This window comes from Acipenser ruthenus, chromosome 4, assembly GCF_902713425.1.
Source record: "Acipenser ruthenus chromosome 4, fAciRut3.2 maternal haplotype, whole genome shotgun sequence".
Taxonomy (NCBI): domain Eukaryota; kingdom Metazoa; phylum Chordata; class Actinopteri; order Acipenseriformes; family Acipenseridae; genus Acipenser; species Acipenser ruthenus.
This window is the reverse complement of record NC_081192.1, coordinates 84,376,480-84,393,327: the sequence shown is the minus strand read 5'-3', so window position 1 is coordinate 84,393,327 and position 16,848 is coordinate 84,376,480. Positions and strand designations below refer to the sequence as shown.

The 16,848-nt window shown below is 39.8% G+C and overlaps 1 protein-coding gene across 13 annotated transcripts in view; it reads right to left on the bottom strand.

Moving 5' to 3' along the window:
• The window catches only part of LOC117400581 (obscurin-like), a 156,283-nt gene that overhangs the window by 1,424 nt on the left and 138,011 nt on the right, over positions 1 to 16,848 (bottom strand). For 12 of the 13 annotated variants that reach the window (XM_059022963.1, XM_059022965.1, XM_059022966.1 and 9 more), the window contains 11 exons: positions 14,258 to 16,664; positions 13,493 to 13,606; positions 12,806 to 12,916; positions 12,385 to 12,552; positions 9,855 to 9,977; positions 7,238 to 7,405; positions 6,381 to 6,504; positions 4,822 to 5,061; positions 1,884 to 2,107; positions 1,017 to 1,092; positions 400 to 549 (listed from right to left, as the gene is read on the bottom strand). In XM_059022963.1, the coding sequence (XP_058878946.1) occupies positions 400 to 549; positions 1,017 to 1,092; positions 1,884 to 2,107; positions 4,822 to 5,061; positions 6,381 to 6,504; positions 7,238 to 7,405; positions 9,855 to 9,977; positions 12,385 to 12,552; positions 12,806 to 12,916; positions 13,493 to 13,606; positions 14,258 to 16,664 (3,905 nt within the window). Of the gene's footprint in view, positions 1 to 399; positions 550 to 1,016; positions 1,093 to 1,832; positions 2,108 to 4,821; positions 5,062 to 6,380; positions 6,505 to 7,237; positions 7,406 to 9,854; positions 9,978 to 12,384; positions 12,553 to 12,805; positions 12,917 to 13,492; positions 13,607 to 14,257; positions 16,665 to 16,848 lie in introns of those variants that run through there. The other variant, XM_059022971.1, reaches the window with a different exon arrangement.

Below are 16,848 nucleotides of genomic sequence, written 5' to 3'. Positions count from 1 at the left end.
ATGGTTCCCTCCTAATGCTCTTTCCAATAATCTTTTTTTTGTTAAATCCTGGCAGCTATTCTCTTAAACTATAATATGCCATCTGAAATATTGAATGCACCACTGTTTTCCTGAAGGCCCTTTCCCCAAACAAACGTTAAGTGATTGATGTGATAAACATAAAAGAGTTTCCCCAGCTCGTGAACTTCCAGGGAGTTCAGAGTGGTGCAGGTTAATTGAAAGATAGCGGGTTGCAGTGCACTCCAACACCATTGGAAGAACACATACTATGCAAACGTGCAGATTCCCAAACACACCGGTAAGTTATATTTGAAAAACAAACCCACAGTCGTCGAAAGTCTTCTAGTTTATTTTAAAATAAACAAAGACACTTTTGGCATCTCTGTAATGAGCTCTCACCAGGGTTTATTGTTCAGGCTGCACTTCACAAAATTCATGGCTCCCTCAGACACGCCCGGGTAGCATCTCCCAAATTTGATCTTTCCTCTCTTTATGTTCTTCTCTTTTTTACAGTCTACGTCTGAAGCGAAGGGCCAGTCTCCACTCAGCCTGCAAACACAACATTTTATTTGACAGTAGTATTGTTTATTCTCAGTTGTGAACTTTTTGTTTTTATAGAATTTATGGATTATTGACACTACTTGATAGCCCAATCATAAGTAGATATAAAGACAGACATACCGTATATAGGCAGAGATGAAAGTTTATGGCAAACTAAACACTACATGCTGTAAATTGGATTCTGATCATCCCATTTGATTGGTTGTCTGGTTGTCAGCATAGTACTAGACAATCAGAATACTAGATAGTCATGTTCAGCTCACCTACAGCCAATAATATTAATGCTTCTACATCACAATAAAGTCAATGACTGTGCTGCAAAACCAGAAACTGCTAATTTGTTGCAAAAGCAGAAAGCCTGGGCCCTGGCTGCACCACAATATGTTGACAGGATCTGCAATTCTGCACTAGGATCAACTGCTCATTTCAAAAACGACGGCTTGCAATGCACTCACATGACAAAAGTCAAAACACCAATGCTCCAAATGTCTGTTTCTGGTCCAACTCCTTTCCCTTCCAGGATTTCTGGAGCTGAAAGAAACACAATATAGAAAATAAAAAACAATCTATAACATGCTCTAAATACAGTCTGCAATATTAAAGTTAACCCAGTTACCTAAAGGGTAAACCAATATTGCATCTACTAATATTTTATTAAACAGTGTTATGTGTATATATTCTGTTACATACCTAATAGTTGCCATAGCTATTTGGCATGTATTCTAAAACATACCACAGAACAAAATAATTCTAGTAAATCTTACCAAATATGCCTTCACTTTGTAGGTCTCACATTTTCCTATATTAAACATGCACCCATTATGGTCAACTTGTATCTGACTTTTTAATATCAATCAATTATTTATATAGCACCTTTCACAATAAACCGCCCTAACGCTCTTTACATAGATAAAAACATAATAGTATTTTTGTGAACAAAATCTGCACATTTGGCCCGAATGAATGGATGTTAAAAAAACAGATTGGTGATTGGTGATTGAAGAGTTACTTCTGGGAGTTTTACAAGAACTCAGACTCCCAGAAGACACTTTGGTTAGCCTTCTCAGTACCATACAACATATGTGCTTTCCTTCATGTGACCTCTTGAAGTGGAAAGCGGGAACGTGGAATAAGTGCAACATTGTGATGTCTTAAATTAATTATATACTTTAAATATATTAAACAGGAAAATGTGAGATCTACAATGTGACAGTAATACATATAGTTAAGGTGCATTGGAATTACTTAGCCAGATGAACTTTAATACATACCTTATTGTGGAACCATAAAAAGAAGTGGAATTAAAGATAAAGGGGTCGCACCTCTGTTTTCAGACTGTTCTTTAATCTTCTCTGCTATCAGAGGCTTTCCCGCAGTGTACGCCTGCGCACAGCCGAAATCCACAATCTTCAGCACGTTATTCTCAGTGACAACCATGTTGTCAGACTTCAAATCGAGGTGGAGGATGTGGTTTGAGTGGAGATACTGGACAGCACTGAGAATCTGCAGGAGAAACTCTCTCACCTCCAGCTCGGAGTACGAGTCCCTGTATGGAGAAAATATAGATTTTTAAGACAGGACCTAGCAACAGCAAGACAATGGGATCTATTTGGAAAGACTCTACCATTTCTGGTAGTTTAACAAACAATCTTCATAAGAAACAAACAAAAGCACTTAAGTCATTTCAAATATCTGCTCATGACAAATGTACAAATTGTATAGAATTTAAATATACTGTATTCCTCTTAATTTAAGACGCCCTCAAATTTAAGACATAGCCCAAATTCCCACCCTCAATTTGAGGAAAAAACAAAAGATCAAATAAATATGCATTTACAAAGATACATCCTCAATTACGCATATGGAGGCAGTTTGCGGCCGTCTGCTATCACACACAGCATTACAGTTATGTGCTGCTTCTCATTTCCAGTCGTGATTACTCACACCTGTTTTTCTCCCAATTTGTGAACTGTGGTATTGCTTGGCATGTCAAAAAATACAGGGGTTTGATCAGCATGTCCGATCTGTCCAACATTTCTGTCCAAAACAGAAATCTGAAGCATTCTTCAACAGAATTCTCTGGTATAATTAGACTATATATAAAATATAACTTTTCCCTAAAAATTTACGACAGTATGTTTGGAGAAAAAAAGAGAAAGCCTTCAATGAAGACAACCTTGTGCCTGCAGTTAAACATGGAGGTGGTTTGATCATAATATGGGGGTGTTTAGGGACTGAAGACATTCATGTGACTGAAGATCAAATGAATGCACCCACGTATCAGAACATTCTACAAAGTACAATGATACCATCTGCTCATAGGCTGATTGGCAAACAATAATAATAATAATACATTTTATTTATAAGCGCTTTTCAAGAATCTCAAAGTGCAGTACAAGGATGCAAACAAAAACACATGCAATACATATAAACCACACAGAACACCAACCAAGCAACTACAAAACTTATACATTAAAAGCCATAATAAAAAAAATAAGTCTTTAAACAAGATTTAAAAATATCCACTGTCACAGAGTCTCTGATCGTTTTGGGCAAAGAATTCCACAGTTGTGGTGCTGCACAATAAAGGGCTGTATCAGTCGTAGTGCGTAGCCTGGTTTGAGGTAAGATGAGAAGTCCTGCATCAGTAGATCTAAATTGCACAGTAAGTCCTTAAGGTAACCTGGAGCTACCCCATTCAATGCCTTATATGTAAGTAGCAGGACCTTAAAATCAACTCTGTATTTCACAGGGAACCAATGTAATTTCTACAGGACTGGAGTTATGTGCTGGGATAGAGGAGTTTTTGTTAGGACCCGAGCGGCTGCATTCAGGACATATAGGAGCCTATTTAGTACCTTAACAGATACCCCAGTAAATAAGGCATTACAGTAGTCTAATCTGATTGAAATTAAAGCTTGTATCAGGTTTCCAGCATCTGACAGACAACAAAGACCTTAACCGGGCAGTGACACCCTAGAGACATTTCTAACATGACCTTCAAACGACAACATAGGCTCAAAAACAGCACCAAGATTTCTAACTTTAGGCACAGAGCTAATTTCAGTGCCATCAAAAACCAAACTGAAATCACCAACTTTGCGCTTATCACCATTTAACTTGAGAAAATTCTGTTGCATCCATATCTTGATATCCAACATGCAAATATAAAGTGCAGTAAAAGCGACATCAGTATCTGGTTTAGTTTGTAAATAGATCTGAGTGTCATCAGCATAACAATGAAACCCAAGTCCATTTTGGTGAATAATCTGGCCAAAAGGCAGCATATATAGACTAAATAATAAAGGTCCCAGTACAGAGCCCTGGGGAACACCTTGCGTAACAATCACAACATCAGATTTATAACAGCCAAGGTTTACAAATTGTCTCCTGTTAGCCAAATAGCAGCCAAACCAACAAAGGGGAATACCAGAAATCCCTAAATATTTTTCCATACGATCCAGTAAGATATCATGTTTGACAGTATCAAAAGCTGCACTTGTCCAAGAGAAGAAGGATGCTAATGACCCAGAGTCAGCAACCGTCAACAGATCATTAACTACCTTAACAAGGGCTGTTTCAGTACTGTGTTTGTGTCTAAACCCTGACTGGAAAGGTTCAAACAGCCCATTAAATGAAAAATGACACTGTAATTGGGCTGAAACCACCCGTTCCAAGATTTTTGCCAAAAAAGGCAAATTAGAAATAATAATAATCTTTATATAGCGCCTTTTATAGTGGACCACCATCACACAGCGCTTTACAAGATAAGAGACTAGGGTGTGTGAACTATGCATCAGTTGCATAGTCACTTACAACAACATCTCACCCAAAAGACTGAGCACAAAGAGGTTAAGTGATTTGCTCAGGGTCACACAATGAGTCAGTGGCTGAGTTGGGATTTGAACCAGGGACCTCTTGGTTACAAGCCCGTTTCTTTAACCACTGGACCACACAGCCTCCTAAATAGAACGATAGTTAAAGGTGTAACAGCAGCAAGTTTTAAACATAAATGCAAAAGAAATGAGAGGAGTTTATCTTAATATTTGGAAAAAAACAAAAAACCCTACAAAATAAACCTACAAATGTTGTCGTATTTTTTTCCCCCCAAAATTAAGACCTTCTTTTTAGCAAGTTTTTTGTTGTATTGTTTTATTTTGTATTATTAACATGGATTGTTTTTCTTTCAAAAGATATTAGTAAATATACCCCAAAGTGTCTCCTCCATCTCTGTCACAAAGAATGCTGTTGTGCTCCTACCTTTCTGCTAGGTTGTGCAGCAGTTCCTGTCCTGCACACAGCTCCTCAATGAGGACCAGGTATTTGAGGGTGATGAAGGCTGCTTGCAGCTGGACCACATGGGTGTGCCGCAGCCTCTTTAGTATTTGATACTCTCTCAACACCAGGTGCCTCTTATCTGCTTTATAGGGCGTGACTTTCGCAGCAAAAAGCTTTTGAGTCAAGTCACCCCTGCATTGTTTTATAATGCTGAATCGACCTCTGAAATAAAAACACAAAACAGGGAGTTATTAAGAGATATAAATAAAGCATCCTGTACAGAACAGAGCCTATTGAGCCATATTTAGTAAGTTTTGGTTCAGCTTTTATTCAGTTTACACCACTAATGTTTTAAAACATAAAATTAACACAATACAGTCAGCACTCGGATATCCGTTACCCAGATACATGTCAGTCGCGTTTTACCGCTCTTGTACTAAAAATAAAATCAATCCCCCTTACTTATATGTAACAAATTAATGCACTTACCCATCAAACACGCGATTTCCGACTCCGTCGCTAGTTTTTTGATACAAAGCCCATCGATTCAATGTTACAATTTATCTGAATATCTGTCACAGCTAAGGTTTTTTTTTTTTTATTCTCTCTAATGCCAAATCAGTCTTATATTCCTCCAGTTTCACCTGACTAAAATGCAGCCAAAACAAAGCGAACGAGACAAACTAGGGTAATGTAACAGTTAATCATTAAACCGTTATACTGTGATGATTTTTTTTATTTTTTTTATCTGTGATCTTTAGTTGCTTTTGTGCATTTTCATTTGCAAGTGAACTATGACATTAGGTCCTTATCGAGCACTATATTCTGCAATTTTGAATACTGACTTTGGATAATGTTTTAATTCTGGAAACTGTGGTGTTGTTGTTGTTTTTTTTTTTAAACTTTTGGTTTTGCTAAATTGCATTTCCTCTTATGTTTTACGCAGTTCTGTGCATGGATAACACTTACATTTCATTTTGCTGTCAGGTCGTTAATGGGAAATTTTACATACCGCTACAATACGTACCGGATTTAAAAGTATGTACTGTATTACAGTTAACGTGTCACCTCTTTAGTTTTGGCAAGTGATATTTTCAGAATCATATCTTTCTGAGTTAAAATACTACTTCTGTTAAAAATATAGTACTGTACCAACAAAACCAATACAGTACATCTAAATGGAAGCATACTTTTTTTAAAACACAGTCCTTTCAGATATGTATTTTCGATATTGTCAGTTTTTCAGGGAACACAAAAAAGATACAAGGGTTGGAACGGGCCAAAATGAAATAATCTGATATGTGACACTGAAGTCAACATTTTATAGGGTCGGATATGTGAGTGCTGACTGTATGTTAATTTAAAGGCCCCTAAATGCACCAATGTTCTTTTATACTTGTTACATAAAATCGTGGAGTAAATTATGGTATTAATCTGGTGTTTTATATATAACTGTTGCAAACTTAAAACTGAAGCTAAATTAACTGCCCCTTTAGAATTCATAGACAGCCAAGGACTCCGGCATGACCTGTGTACAATACCTATTTATCTCAGACAGAAAAGTGTAGGTTTCGTGCATGGGAAAGAGGGGGAATCGAGACTCTGGTTTGCTGTCTTCATCCTCAGCCCTTGGGGGAATGGTGCGGATAAGGGGAATGTGCCATTCTGCAAGATAAGCAAAGAGAAAAAACAGTTGAGGACTATTTAAAGACATTTAAAGACAAAACATCTTCTTGCCCAACTAAATCTCAATGAAACCTACAGCATCCAGGTGCAAAATCGCCTGAAATCGTCACTCAGCAATAATGATTATTGCTCATGGACCTGGTATTTAAATAACCAATGTCAACAGCAGGGTATTGCCCCTTTAGCACATTCTGTTTCTCATGAGGGTTCAACAGCTTGGAACAGTGGAAGCAAATTAGAAAAAAGCCACTCCCCTTAACTAAGGTTCTCAAATATTCCTTCTAATATACCAGCAATGTAACTTGTTTTCACAAATCACCGAAAAACATGTTGAGAGCAATATAGGACCCCTTGGTCTGTTTTAAAGATACTGCAGCAGTCACCCTCACAGCATTGAGACACCTGGAGCAGGCTATCAAGCTGAGACTCAAGAGAGCATTAGAAACAGAAGGTTCCTGGTATAAGGTTGAGGTTGGTGTCAGAAATAGATGATTTCTGGAACGTATCCATTATTTGTAATCAACTCAGGGGACTTTTGATTGAGGCATATTGCCAGATTAACTTTCTGGTAACACAGGCTTGGGTTCTGATATTGCTGGTCATTTTAGTGTAAGCTGAATGATTGTGGGACACTTCAGCTTTGAAAGTTTTTTATGCAATATAACAGTCCCTTCGAAGGACTAATTTACACACTAGGGGGAATGGACCTCACCTTCATGTTCCTCTCCGATTGTTGTTTCTGCTGATTGTTCACTGTAGGGTCCCATCCCAGCCTTGTTCACACAGCCTACCCTGAACGAGTACACTGCTCCTACTGAGAGCTTGCTGGCAGTGTAGCAACTGTCTGCTACCCCCTCAGCCAGTGTCCTCCATTCACCTCCTTAAGAAGAAACACAGGGAACTTTCAGACAGCAGGCCCCTGGGCCGTGACTATGGCCTGGCTATTAATCTCTGTACCGTGCTCTATACACTGTATTTAATTAAAATTGTGGATGACCCCTAACAGATCACATTCAAGAAAGACCTTACAGTAATATGTTTATTTGTTACAGTGTTTTGTGATGTTTCAACATAAAAGGTGCAATATACATTGAATTCTGAAATATATATATATATATATATATATATATATATTGTGGTGGAGTGACTGAGGGAAAATATGTTAGTCTAAGGCTAAAGAAAGCACTGTTCCCAGTTTAAAAACGGTACGGGTAAAACACTAATGTTTTCCACCGGGTGTTCAGGTCATGGTCTGTAAAAAAAAAAAAAGTTCCCCAGTAGCCTTTGGGGTTAGGTAATAATTTACCTACAAATTTAGATAATAACGAGTTTGCCAGGTGTCCAGTTAAGGGTGTTAATTGTTAATTAATGGGTGTATAAATATTCTCCTTTGTCCTCAGTCTGTGAAGGTGTAGAACGGTGTGGGAGAGGAGGAGCATTTGAAAGAGGAAAATACACTACAGAAAGAAGAATTATTGAATATCAGGTAAATGGCTTAGCTGTCCTAACATTTCGTTTTTTGAACAGTTTAGTTAGGATTTTTATAAGAAGATAGGATTTGTTTTGCGTTTGCTTTTGTGTTAAAAATAATAAAACATCATCATTGTAAACTGATATTACTGTTTCCAGAGTCTGATTCAGGTAATCTGCACCCTGCACTCAGTTACACTACCACATTTGGTGGCAGCCGTGGGATTATAGCATGGTGGTGGATATTACAGTTCCCGAAAATGGATGATGTTCTTAAAGCCTTGTTGGAAGCAACTGCTGCACAGCAGGAAACTAATCGCCTGCAAAGAGAACAGACGGCTGCATAGCATGAGACCAACCAATTGCTGTTGGCCCAAATGGCCCAGGGACAGCAAGAATGGCAGGAGCTGGCAAGCTGACTCACCATAGCGGAAACTGCTGGACCTGTCTCTAGTCAGACCTGGCTGGCATTAATTGGAGATGCCCAGAAAGCATATTATGACTTGAACACAGTTGCTGCCGATGATTACGACCGGTTAAAGCTGGAGATCCTGGCTTGTGCGTAGATGGCAGTGGCCGTTAGAGCACAGTGCTTCCACGCTAGGATGTTGCACCCAGACAGCAATACCACTACCAGGACCACTGAAATCCTGGTCGCTTTTTGCGAGCCATGTCCTCTTCAGTAAGAAAGTGGGTCGGACAAGGCGATCCCGAAACCCTGTATGACTATGTGGCCCTGGTTGAGCGGCAGTTGGTTGCTGAGTAACTATCTCGTTGGCCCGTCATTGAACCATGGAGCAACTGGTGACCTTCAGCCCGAAGGACCGGAGATCTAGAAAATCTGGTAATACTGAAATGGAAAAAGGGGGCACTGAAGAGCAGGTTTCATCCATGAAGGGACTTGGGGATAAAGGGTTTCAAATAGGGAGTGATTCTGAGAGGTCGGGGGACCAGTATAAAACCTATAAACATTTTAGGTGCAATGAGTTTGGTCATATATTGGCTCATTGTCCTAATGAGCCGGAACCAATGCAATGCAATGTGGGGAGCAATGAAGTCTTGTGTGGTGTAGTAAGCATGGTAAATGTTGGTGTAGGAGGATACCCGTTCCTGGTAAAACTTAAAGTAAATGGGAAGGATGCCCAAGCTCTCGCTGATTCAGGCAGTGCAGTTACATTGATTTCACCCATTTTTGTAAAACCTTGTGAATTAGACCATAATCTTAAAACCGGGATTACTTGTGTGCACGAGGACATGAATTCCTATTCCACTACCAGCGTAAAAGTTGAGTTTCGGGGGAAATGTATATGTTAAGGGTTGGAGTGGTCCCAAAGTTGCTGCACACAGAAATACTGGAACGAGATTATCCAGGGTTTAACACCTTGGTTAAAATACAAGGGTAATTGGCTAACCCTGTTACAAGGGGTGAGATTTACCCAGAAGAGAGTTTGGGACACATTCACATTTTCAGAACCGGATTTATTTGTAAAAATAACTAAGACCAGGAAAACTCATAGAGAGAGAAGTGCCGAAAAATACAGGGGGTGTCCTGTCCATCTGAAGGAGGTAATGTTAATAGGGGCCACCGAGAAACTGAGGGAAAAGGGGTAAGCACACAATGCACCGTCCGAAAAATTGTTAGTGAAACTGGTGAACACGAGGTAAATCTAAATGAGGGGGAAGACGAGGAATTATTGGATCATTGGGCAGTACAGAGTACTAAGTTTGGAAGAGATCAAGCCAGTGACCCTACTGTGTTTAATTTAAAACATGCAGTTGTGAAAATAAGTTCAAGTTGAAAGGAAAACTAATGGTACTGCTGATTATTAATATCATTATTAATGAGACAGTCCCTTTACCTTCTGTGCTGTACTGGATGCTGTAGGTGACAGGCTCACTGGACTCTAAAGGCTTCCAGACCAGCAGAGCCCCATCACCGTCCACTTGGGTGACTTCAGGAACAGCAAGGCAGGTGGGGAGCTCTGGAAACACCACAGGAGAGAAGGCCAGGGTTTGCGGGTTAGTTCAGCAGGCAGTGTTGCCCTTTACATATTTTTAGACAGTGTGTCCAGTGTGTATGCAACAAAACTGTTCTGAAGGTTCAGTGTTTATCAGCCCAATCAGAGACCAAGATTCATGCAAACAAAACAAAAAATCACTTTAACCGAGATTCAAATCCCCTCAAGAATTTATGCTAATACATGCCTGATACTTAATCTCCTTGTGACAGAGAGCAAATGAATCCTAGTTAACAATCTCCCTCCTGATTTGTGAGGATGCTGTTTAATAGAAACAGAGTGCCTCGTACTGGTTGGTCTGGCAGTTCATTCCAGGGTCAGTTGGAAGCCAGCCAGCCAGGAAGGGGGCGGAGTCACAATGCCCAAAGTAATCGAAGTAACCTATAGCAGTATGCAATGTGTCAGTTATGAATTGGAGGAGATGTGACTGGACTAGCTATCGCAGGGGGCGTGACTAAGGGTATAATTGGGGATGTGACGATGTAATCTGTTCCTTTGATGTGAAAGGAACCGAGAAAGTGACCGAGAAAGGAAACAACCTATTAGTACTTGTGAATGAAGTATTTTGTTTGTTTGTAACGGTCCGTATTTGTCTTTTGTCAGACGACTAATACGAACCCGGGAGCTGCCGCTTCAAGCCAGTGCTAAAACCCGGACTGCACTGCACCTGTACTTTTAACACTACTGTTAAATCACCGCACCTGCACCTAGAGCACTCACTGTCTGGAAATGTGTCTGTATCTGTGTTGTGTGTCTGTGTTTTGCATTATTATTTCGGGACTCAAACCCCTTGGTTTATACGCTTGCAATACCCATAGTTGGGTAGAGCCAGCATTATTATTTCAACAGTCAAGCTGACCAAAAAGAAAATAAAATAACTGTTTGAACTGTGAACTTTGTGTCTGTCGTTATCTGGCGCACTGGCATCACCACTACACCTGTGCAATGCAAACCACTCGTTCACACTCCTTCATTTCTAACCAGCAATAAAACAAAACAAAAAGGCCCTCCACCAGAAACAGCTTGCAAAACCTGATCTAAAAATAAAGTTTTGTAAATAAATGTAATTATGGAAAGGTTTTTTGTAGATTTATCTGAGAGGGATTATTATTATTATTATTATTATTATTTTTAATTTAGTAGTTGCCAATTATTATTTTTTTTCTCCCAATTTAGAATGTCCAATTATTTTTAGGCTCAGCTCACTGCTACCACCCCTGCGCTGACTTGGGAGGGGTGAAGATGAACACATGCTGTGTGGTTTGGTTTCTTTTCAACAAAGGAAAGCCTGCTGCCATTTCAGAAGCTTGTTTAAAGTGTTTTGTACGCTACACTGGAGTGTGTATTGTTGTTTTTGTATATTTTACTTTTAAGAAAAAGTTGCTGCAAGTCAAAAGTCATCGAGCAAACGTGAGCCGGAGCTGAGTAAACACAAGGCAATGGTGTGGGCCTGTATGGAAAAAAAGGACTGCAGATAGGAGTTTCTCTGACCAGGACTAGGAAAGCTGAAGAGAAAGCGCAGCTCTCGGCAGCACAGTGAGTCACGTGTCAGTGAAAGTTGCTTCAGAAAGAAAAGTGTAGTTAAACGAACTAATGCGTATGGCGCAGTATAAAAGAAAGTAATTTGTTTACATAGTACATCGAATTTGAAAAGGTTAGCGCTATAAAGTGCCAACTGGAAAGTTAGTAAAGATTTATTGGACCCAGAACCTGAACTCTGTTTTAAAAGAAGAAAACAAAAGTTAAATTCTGTGTGAGGTTAATAATGTGTCTGATACGTGCAGGGGACATTGTGACGTGTGCAGATAGAGAACGCTAGACTTTGCCTGAGGGGTAGAGAGGGGCTGCGCCTGTCAAGAGTTGTGCCAGTCAGAGGGGGATTACAGCAGTCCTGCTGGGGTGGTTGTTAAAGAAGCTGCAGTGCATCACTTGTCATTGCCCTGACAGCCCAGTGACATCCTCCCAGATCGTGGGAACCGTTGATATTGAAGATGTCAGGATCGTAACTATACTGAACTTTTTTTTATGTTAATATGTAGAAATACTGGTTTAACCATTTAGAAAGTTAATTGAATTGAAATCTGAGTTTAATTTAATTAATACAGTGAAATACTTAACTATAAAGTGAATGAGGGTTAATGTATGTGTTAATATCCAACAGTTAAACTGATACTGAACAGTGTAAGAAATTTGATACATTTTGATTTATCAAATATTGATTGAGAGTTTTACAGAAATATAGAATTATTGGGGTCAAGTAAGATAAACTCAATAATCTGCCTAACCTTATTTGTTAGTGATGTCCATCTTAATTTATAAAAATATTTAACCAGGATATTATTCTAATTTATGTTGTTTGTTGCCAACTTACCAGACACAATGAGTGTGCAAGAGGTGGAGGCTTCACCTCCTGGATTGGTGGCAACACATCTATAACTGCCCAGGTCCTCCTCCTCCGCAGATAGGATAGTCAGTGTGTGGCATTCTTTGGGTATCGCAGACAACAAGATGCGACTGCTGCTCAGGAACTGACAGCCTTCTACAAGACAGCAATAACAACCACATATTCATGTCCTGGTGTGATCTTAAAAATATTTTCTGGGTCACAGAATCTCTCTTGGTGGCACACTTCATGTTATTGTATACAGGATTTCCAACACCAAAGGGGTCTTTCTACTGTGCTATGCAGCAGGAAAAAAAAACATGATATGACTAGTTAATTGCTTAAAATCATCAGCTTTCATGTCCTTTGGATGTGTTAAAGAAAACTTTATGAAAGAACAAGCTGTCACCTTTATACCAGCGGATTTCAGGGGGTGGGTGGCCAGTAACTCTGCAGGACATTGTTACTGACTGACCAAGAGAAACCACCTGGTCCAGGAGTTCCTCGACAAATGACGGCGCTGGGTCAACAAGAAAAGAAAGAAGACCAGCTTGCAAGTCCAGCCATTGACATATAATTGAGAATATAGAACAGCATAGCAAAAGCACTCACACCTTGGCATGGTTAATGTCTAATATGTGAAAAATCAATACACTGTACATTTCTCACAATTGGACTGCATCCCTGTCCCTTGCGTAGTTGTAAATAAAGTTTATTGTTGAAAAGAAAAGACCAGAGCAAGCTAGCTAAACTTGATTCAGCTGCGGGTGCTCTCTGTCGAAGCTGAAATTCTGTTCTATTTCATGAAGATATACAATACTAGGTTATACTATTTTTGGTACCCTAGCAACAGCTCTGCTAGAATTTGTGCCAGCACTCAAAGAAAACCCACCATCTCACTCTACATTCTTAAATGTGGATCCGGTTCCCTTTTACAGGGACCATAAAGAGGTTCTTTAAACTTTACAACTTAAGGGTGGAATCCACATCAGTGATCATCCAGTGATATAGGCATATGAATCAAAACTCAGTTCATCATTGAAGAGTATTAGCAATAGGACACTACTTCACATTGCAGTCCATGTGTCATCCTCACCTTTATTCTTCTTGAAGGCAGGCAGTTTAAAAGAGAATAATCCAGACCTTCTCTTCAAGGAACATGAAGCACCCGCGTAGAGCTTGTCCTGCTGCTCTAGACTCTGATCTGGTTCTAAAATAGGAGTTGCAGTGAAAAACAAATACATGTGTATTAACATCACCATCAAAGGAGGCTCACATTTCTATGTATTCCATTGTCCATTGTATGTACAAATCTTTTTTTTGTTTTTTGGTGTGTTTGTCTCTATAATGGAGAGTATGGAGTATTGATGCAAGTTGGAAATGATCCGGTTTCATTTTAAAAGAAAGGAACGGGACATACCATTATTTTTTTAACTGTGACAATTAAGCTGATAATGCCATTGCATTGCTCACACTAATGTATTATACTATTAGACATGACGTTGAAATAATAAAATAATGTATTTATTTAGTATTTTCCCAGTACCCCCATTGTTGCTGCGGTTGGAAGGAAGTGGCAAATCACATGCAAATCACACCTGAGTAGAACTACAGCTCATGGTTTTCGAAACTGGAATTATTTGGTTTAGGTTTTGGTTCGGTTTTATCTTGTTTGGTTTGGAATTTTATGAAAATGTCAGTTTTGGTTTGGTTTCTGCTTGGTGAAATCATAACTGTTGCATACCTAGTCTGAAGGGAATATAAAAGTACATAGTTTCTCCACACAAAGGCGTTGGATCACTACTGCCAAACTTTTATCATTTATATACAATACCACCTTATTGTTGGCAAGACATCTCACCTTCCCTCCTGTCCTTTTCACATGCTTGCTTTCCCCAGACTGCCCTCGAAATACTAGAGACAGAAGCCTTGACCTTTTTCGTTATAGACAAATCTGAGGCTTTCTGTTGCTGTTGATGCAAAGATAAGGGCAAGCCACTTTCTGTATTTTTCTCCTCTTCAGTCTGTTTTGGAGAAACGTTCCCTGTCGACTTGGAAGGCTGTTCTGTTGTTTTACTCTTTCTGAACAATTGGAACAGGCCGTGTCTTACTGGTTTAGTAGACTGAGGCTTTGATTTAAGGGTGGAGGAGGATTGATGAGTTGGATCTGGTAGGTTCCTCTGTGCCTGCTTCACATTAACATCAGTCGGACATGTTGATTCCACTGGGAAAGAAATGTCTTCTTCTGGGATACTACTTGTCCTTCTAAATCGGGCTGCATCCAAAAGAGGATACATACCATCATTACTGATGTCTTCAAAAAGGTTCAAACGCTCTGTCTCCACTTCTGAATTTTCTTCAGCTTCTGAAGCATCCAATGCCAATCCTGAAGCTGACATGCAATCATCAAACAGTGCATCTTCAGGGCATTGTTTTTTAGATTCAAGAGGTACAGGTACAAGCTCTTGGGATACTTGTACACAGCTATCAGTCTCCTCAGGAGCAGTAACAAAAATCATAGGTTCTATGGTAGAATGCTTTGAAGGAACTTCAAAATCAAAAGGTTCTATATTGGAATACTGAGAAGCTAAAGAACCAGAGGTTGATACTTGAGATTGAAAACTGTGTTTCTCTTTCTTTGGAGATTCATCAACTGGACTGAAGATTCCTGTAGCACTAGATTTCTTGATCCTTCCTTCTGAACTTGCTTTCAGAAAGTGGCTTCTATTTTCCACCTCCATTTCTAAAGCTTTAAGTGACAGATGGAAACTCTTGGGTCTCTTAAATTGTGAGAATCCGTACTGGGTGTTCAGTAAATCAGAGACTTCTTGCATTACAGACTTTGGTGTAGTTGATTCAACGAAAACAGGCCCTATTATTGACAGTGCCTCAGACTCAGATTGTGCATCTCTAGAAACCGCCTGTTCATCTGGAGGTGATAACTTTACATTCAGGTCTGGAACAGGTCCGGATTCTGTTAAAATGTCAATTTCTTCTGACAGACAAACCATATCACTTACTATACACTGCAGCAAAGAAGATCCAGGGGTTACGTTGTCAGCTGAGGACACAGGCTTATCGTCACCAGTGATGTCACTGTTTGTTAAAGCAGAATGTTGTATACTGTCAATTTCTGATACTTCACTTGATTCTGTATTCCAGATTTGGCTTGCTTTTTCTGCAGCCTTTTCTACAGGCTCGTGAAGTTTTCCAGGATCCACATCAGAGGATACAGCCTTATTTTCATCAAACAATGTTTGTGTCGTACTTGACATTTCACAGGTTTCTACAACTTCTCTAGTTTCTCTTGGTTCCAATTGTGTAGAGGCCCTTCCTGTGTATTCACCTAAGGACCTGCTTCTCCTGGATCTAGCCACAGTGTAATGGGAGACTCTGTCTCCGGTATCAAAAGAGTTGGATTTAGCCATAGCCACTGGGGTATGCAGCAGGTGTCTTCCATTGCTGATGCCCATGGCCATCTGCCTGTTTTGGTCTGCATCAATATGTTCAAGAAGGGGTTCTCTAAGCCCACTAAGAGATTTACTTTTGTAGTCTGTCCTCATCAAGTGCTTTCTCGTTCTGTCTTGATTCTTGACATATTCTTCATCTTGCAGTAATATGTGCCTGGCAGATGCAGGGGAACATTCCGACGTGGTGATGGAGAACATGCTTTTGATGAGGCGGTGTCTGGGTACCCTCGTGGAAGTCTCTTTGCTGCCTCCTCCTACTTCTGAGATTTGCAAGCACAAAGCACTGTCCTCTGAGGAGCCTTGCCTCAAATCACTGGATGGTTCTTTCAGCCTCACAGAGGGTTCTGCCACTTCTACAATGGCTGCTTTACATACAGGGCGCTTAAGGTCATAATGAACCTCACTGTGCTCTGACAAAACATCCTTCTGTGGTGTGTCACCCAGGGCTGTTGATCCCTGTTGGTTATCACTGTTTAACCCATCAGAGAAGCTGGTCCTTGAAGGTGCAAGAGTCTCAAGCTCAGTTGCTGGCATGTGATCTTTGGAGGCCTCTTCTTCCTTTTTCAAATGTTCTTCAGAGAACTGCCTGCCAGACACAGGCAACTGAAGTTCAGGAGTTACTGGTGGATCTTTCTCTCTACTGGTGGTGTCTTCATAATCAGAAGAGGAGGCACTGGAGGAGCTGTTCTCTTCCAGCTGGTGCCGTGGGACTGCAAGAGAGGTGTCCTCCGACACCCCATCAAGAAGATCTGCAATGGACCTCATCACCAAGACAGACTTGTAGCACATGAGAGAGCGCTGTAGCAAAAGACACAAACTTTGTGTGAATGTTTTTTATTTATTTATTTTTGTGCACAGAATAAAAATAACAGCGTCATTTAGATTTATTTCATATTTTCTAAATGTGAATTTTGCAAAGACAAATGTAGTAAAAATTACTGTCTGTTTGGAAATACTGCTAAATCTAGTTTTAAACTGAAAT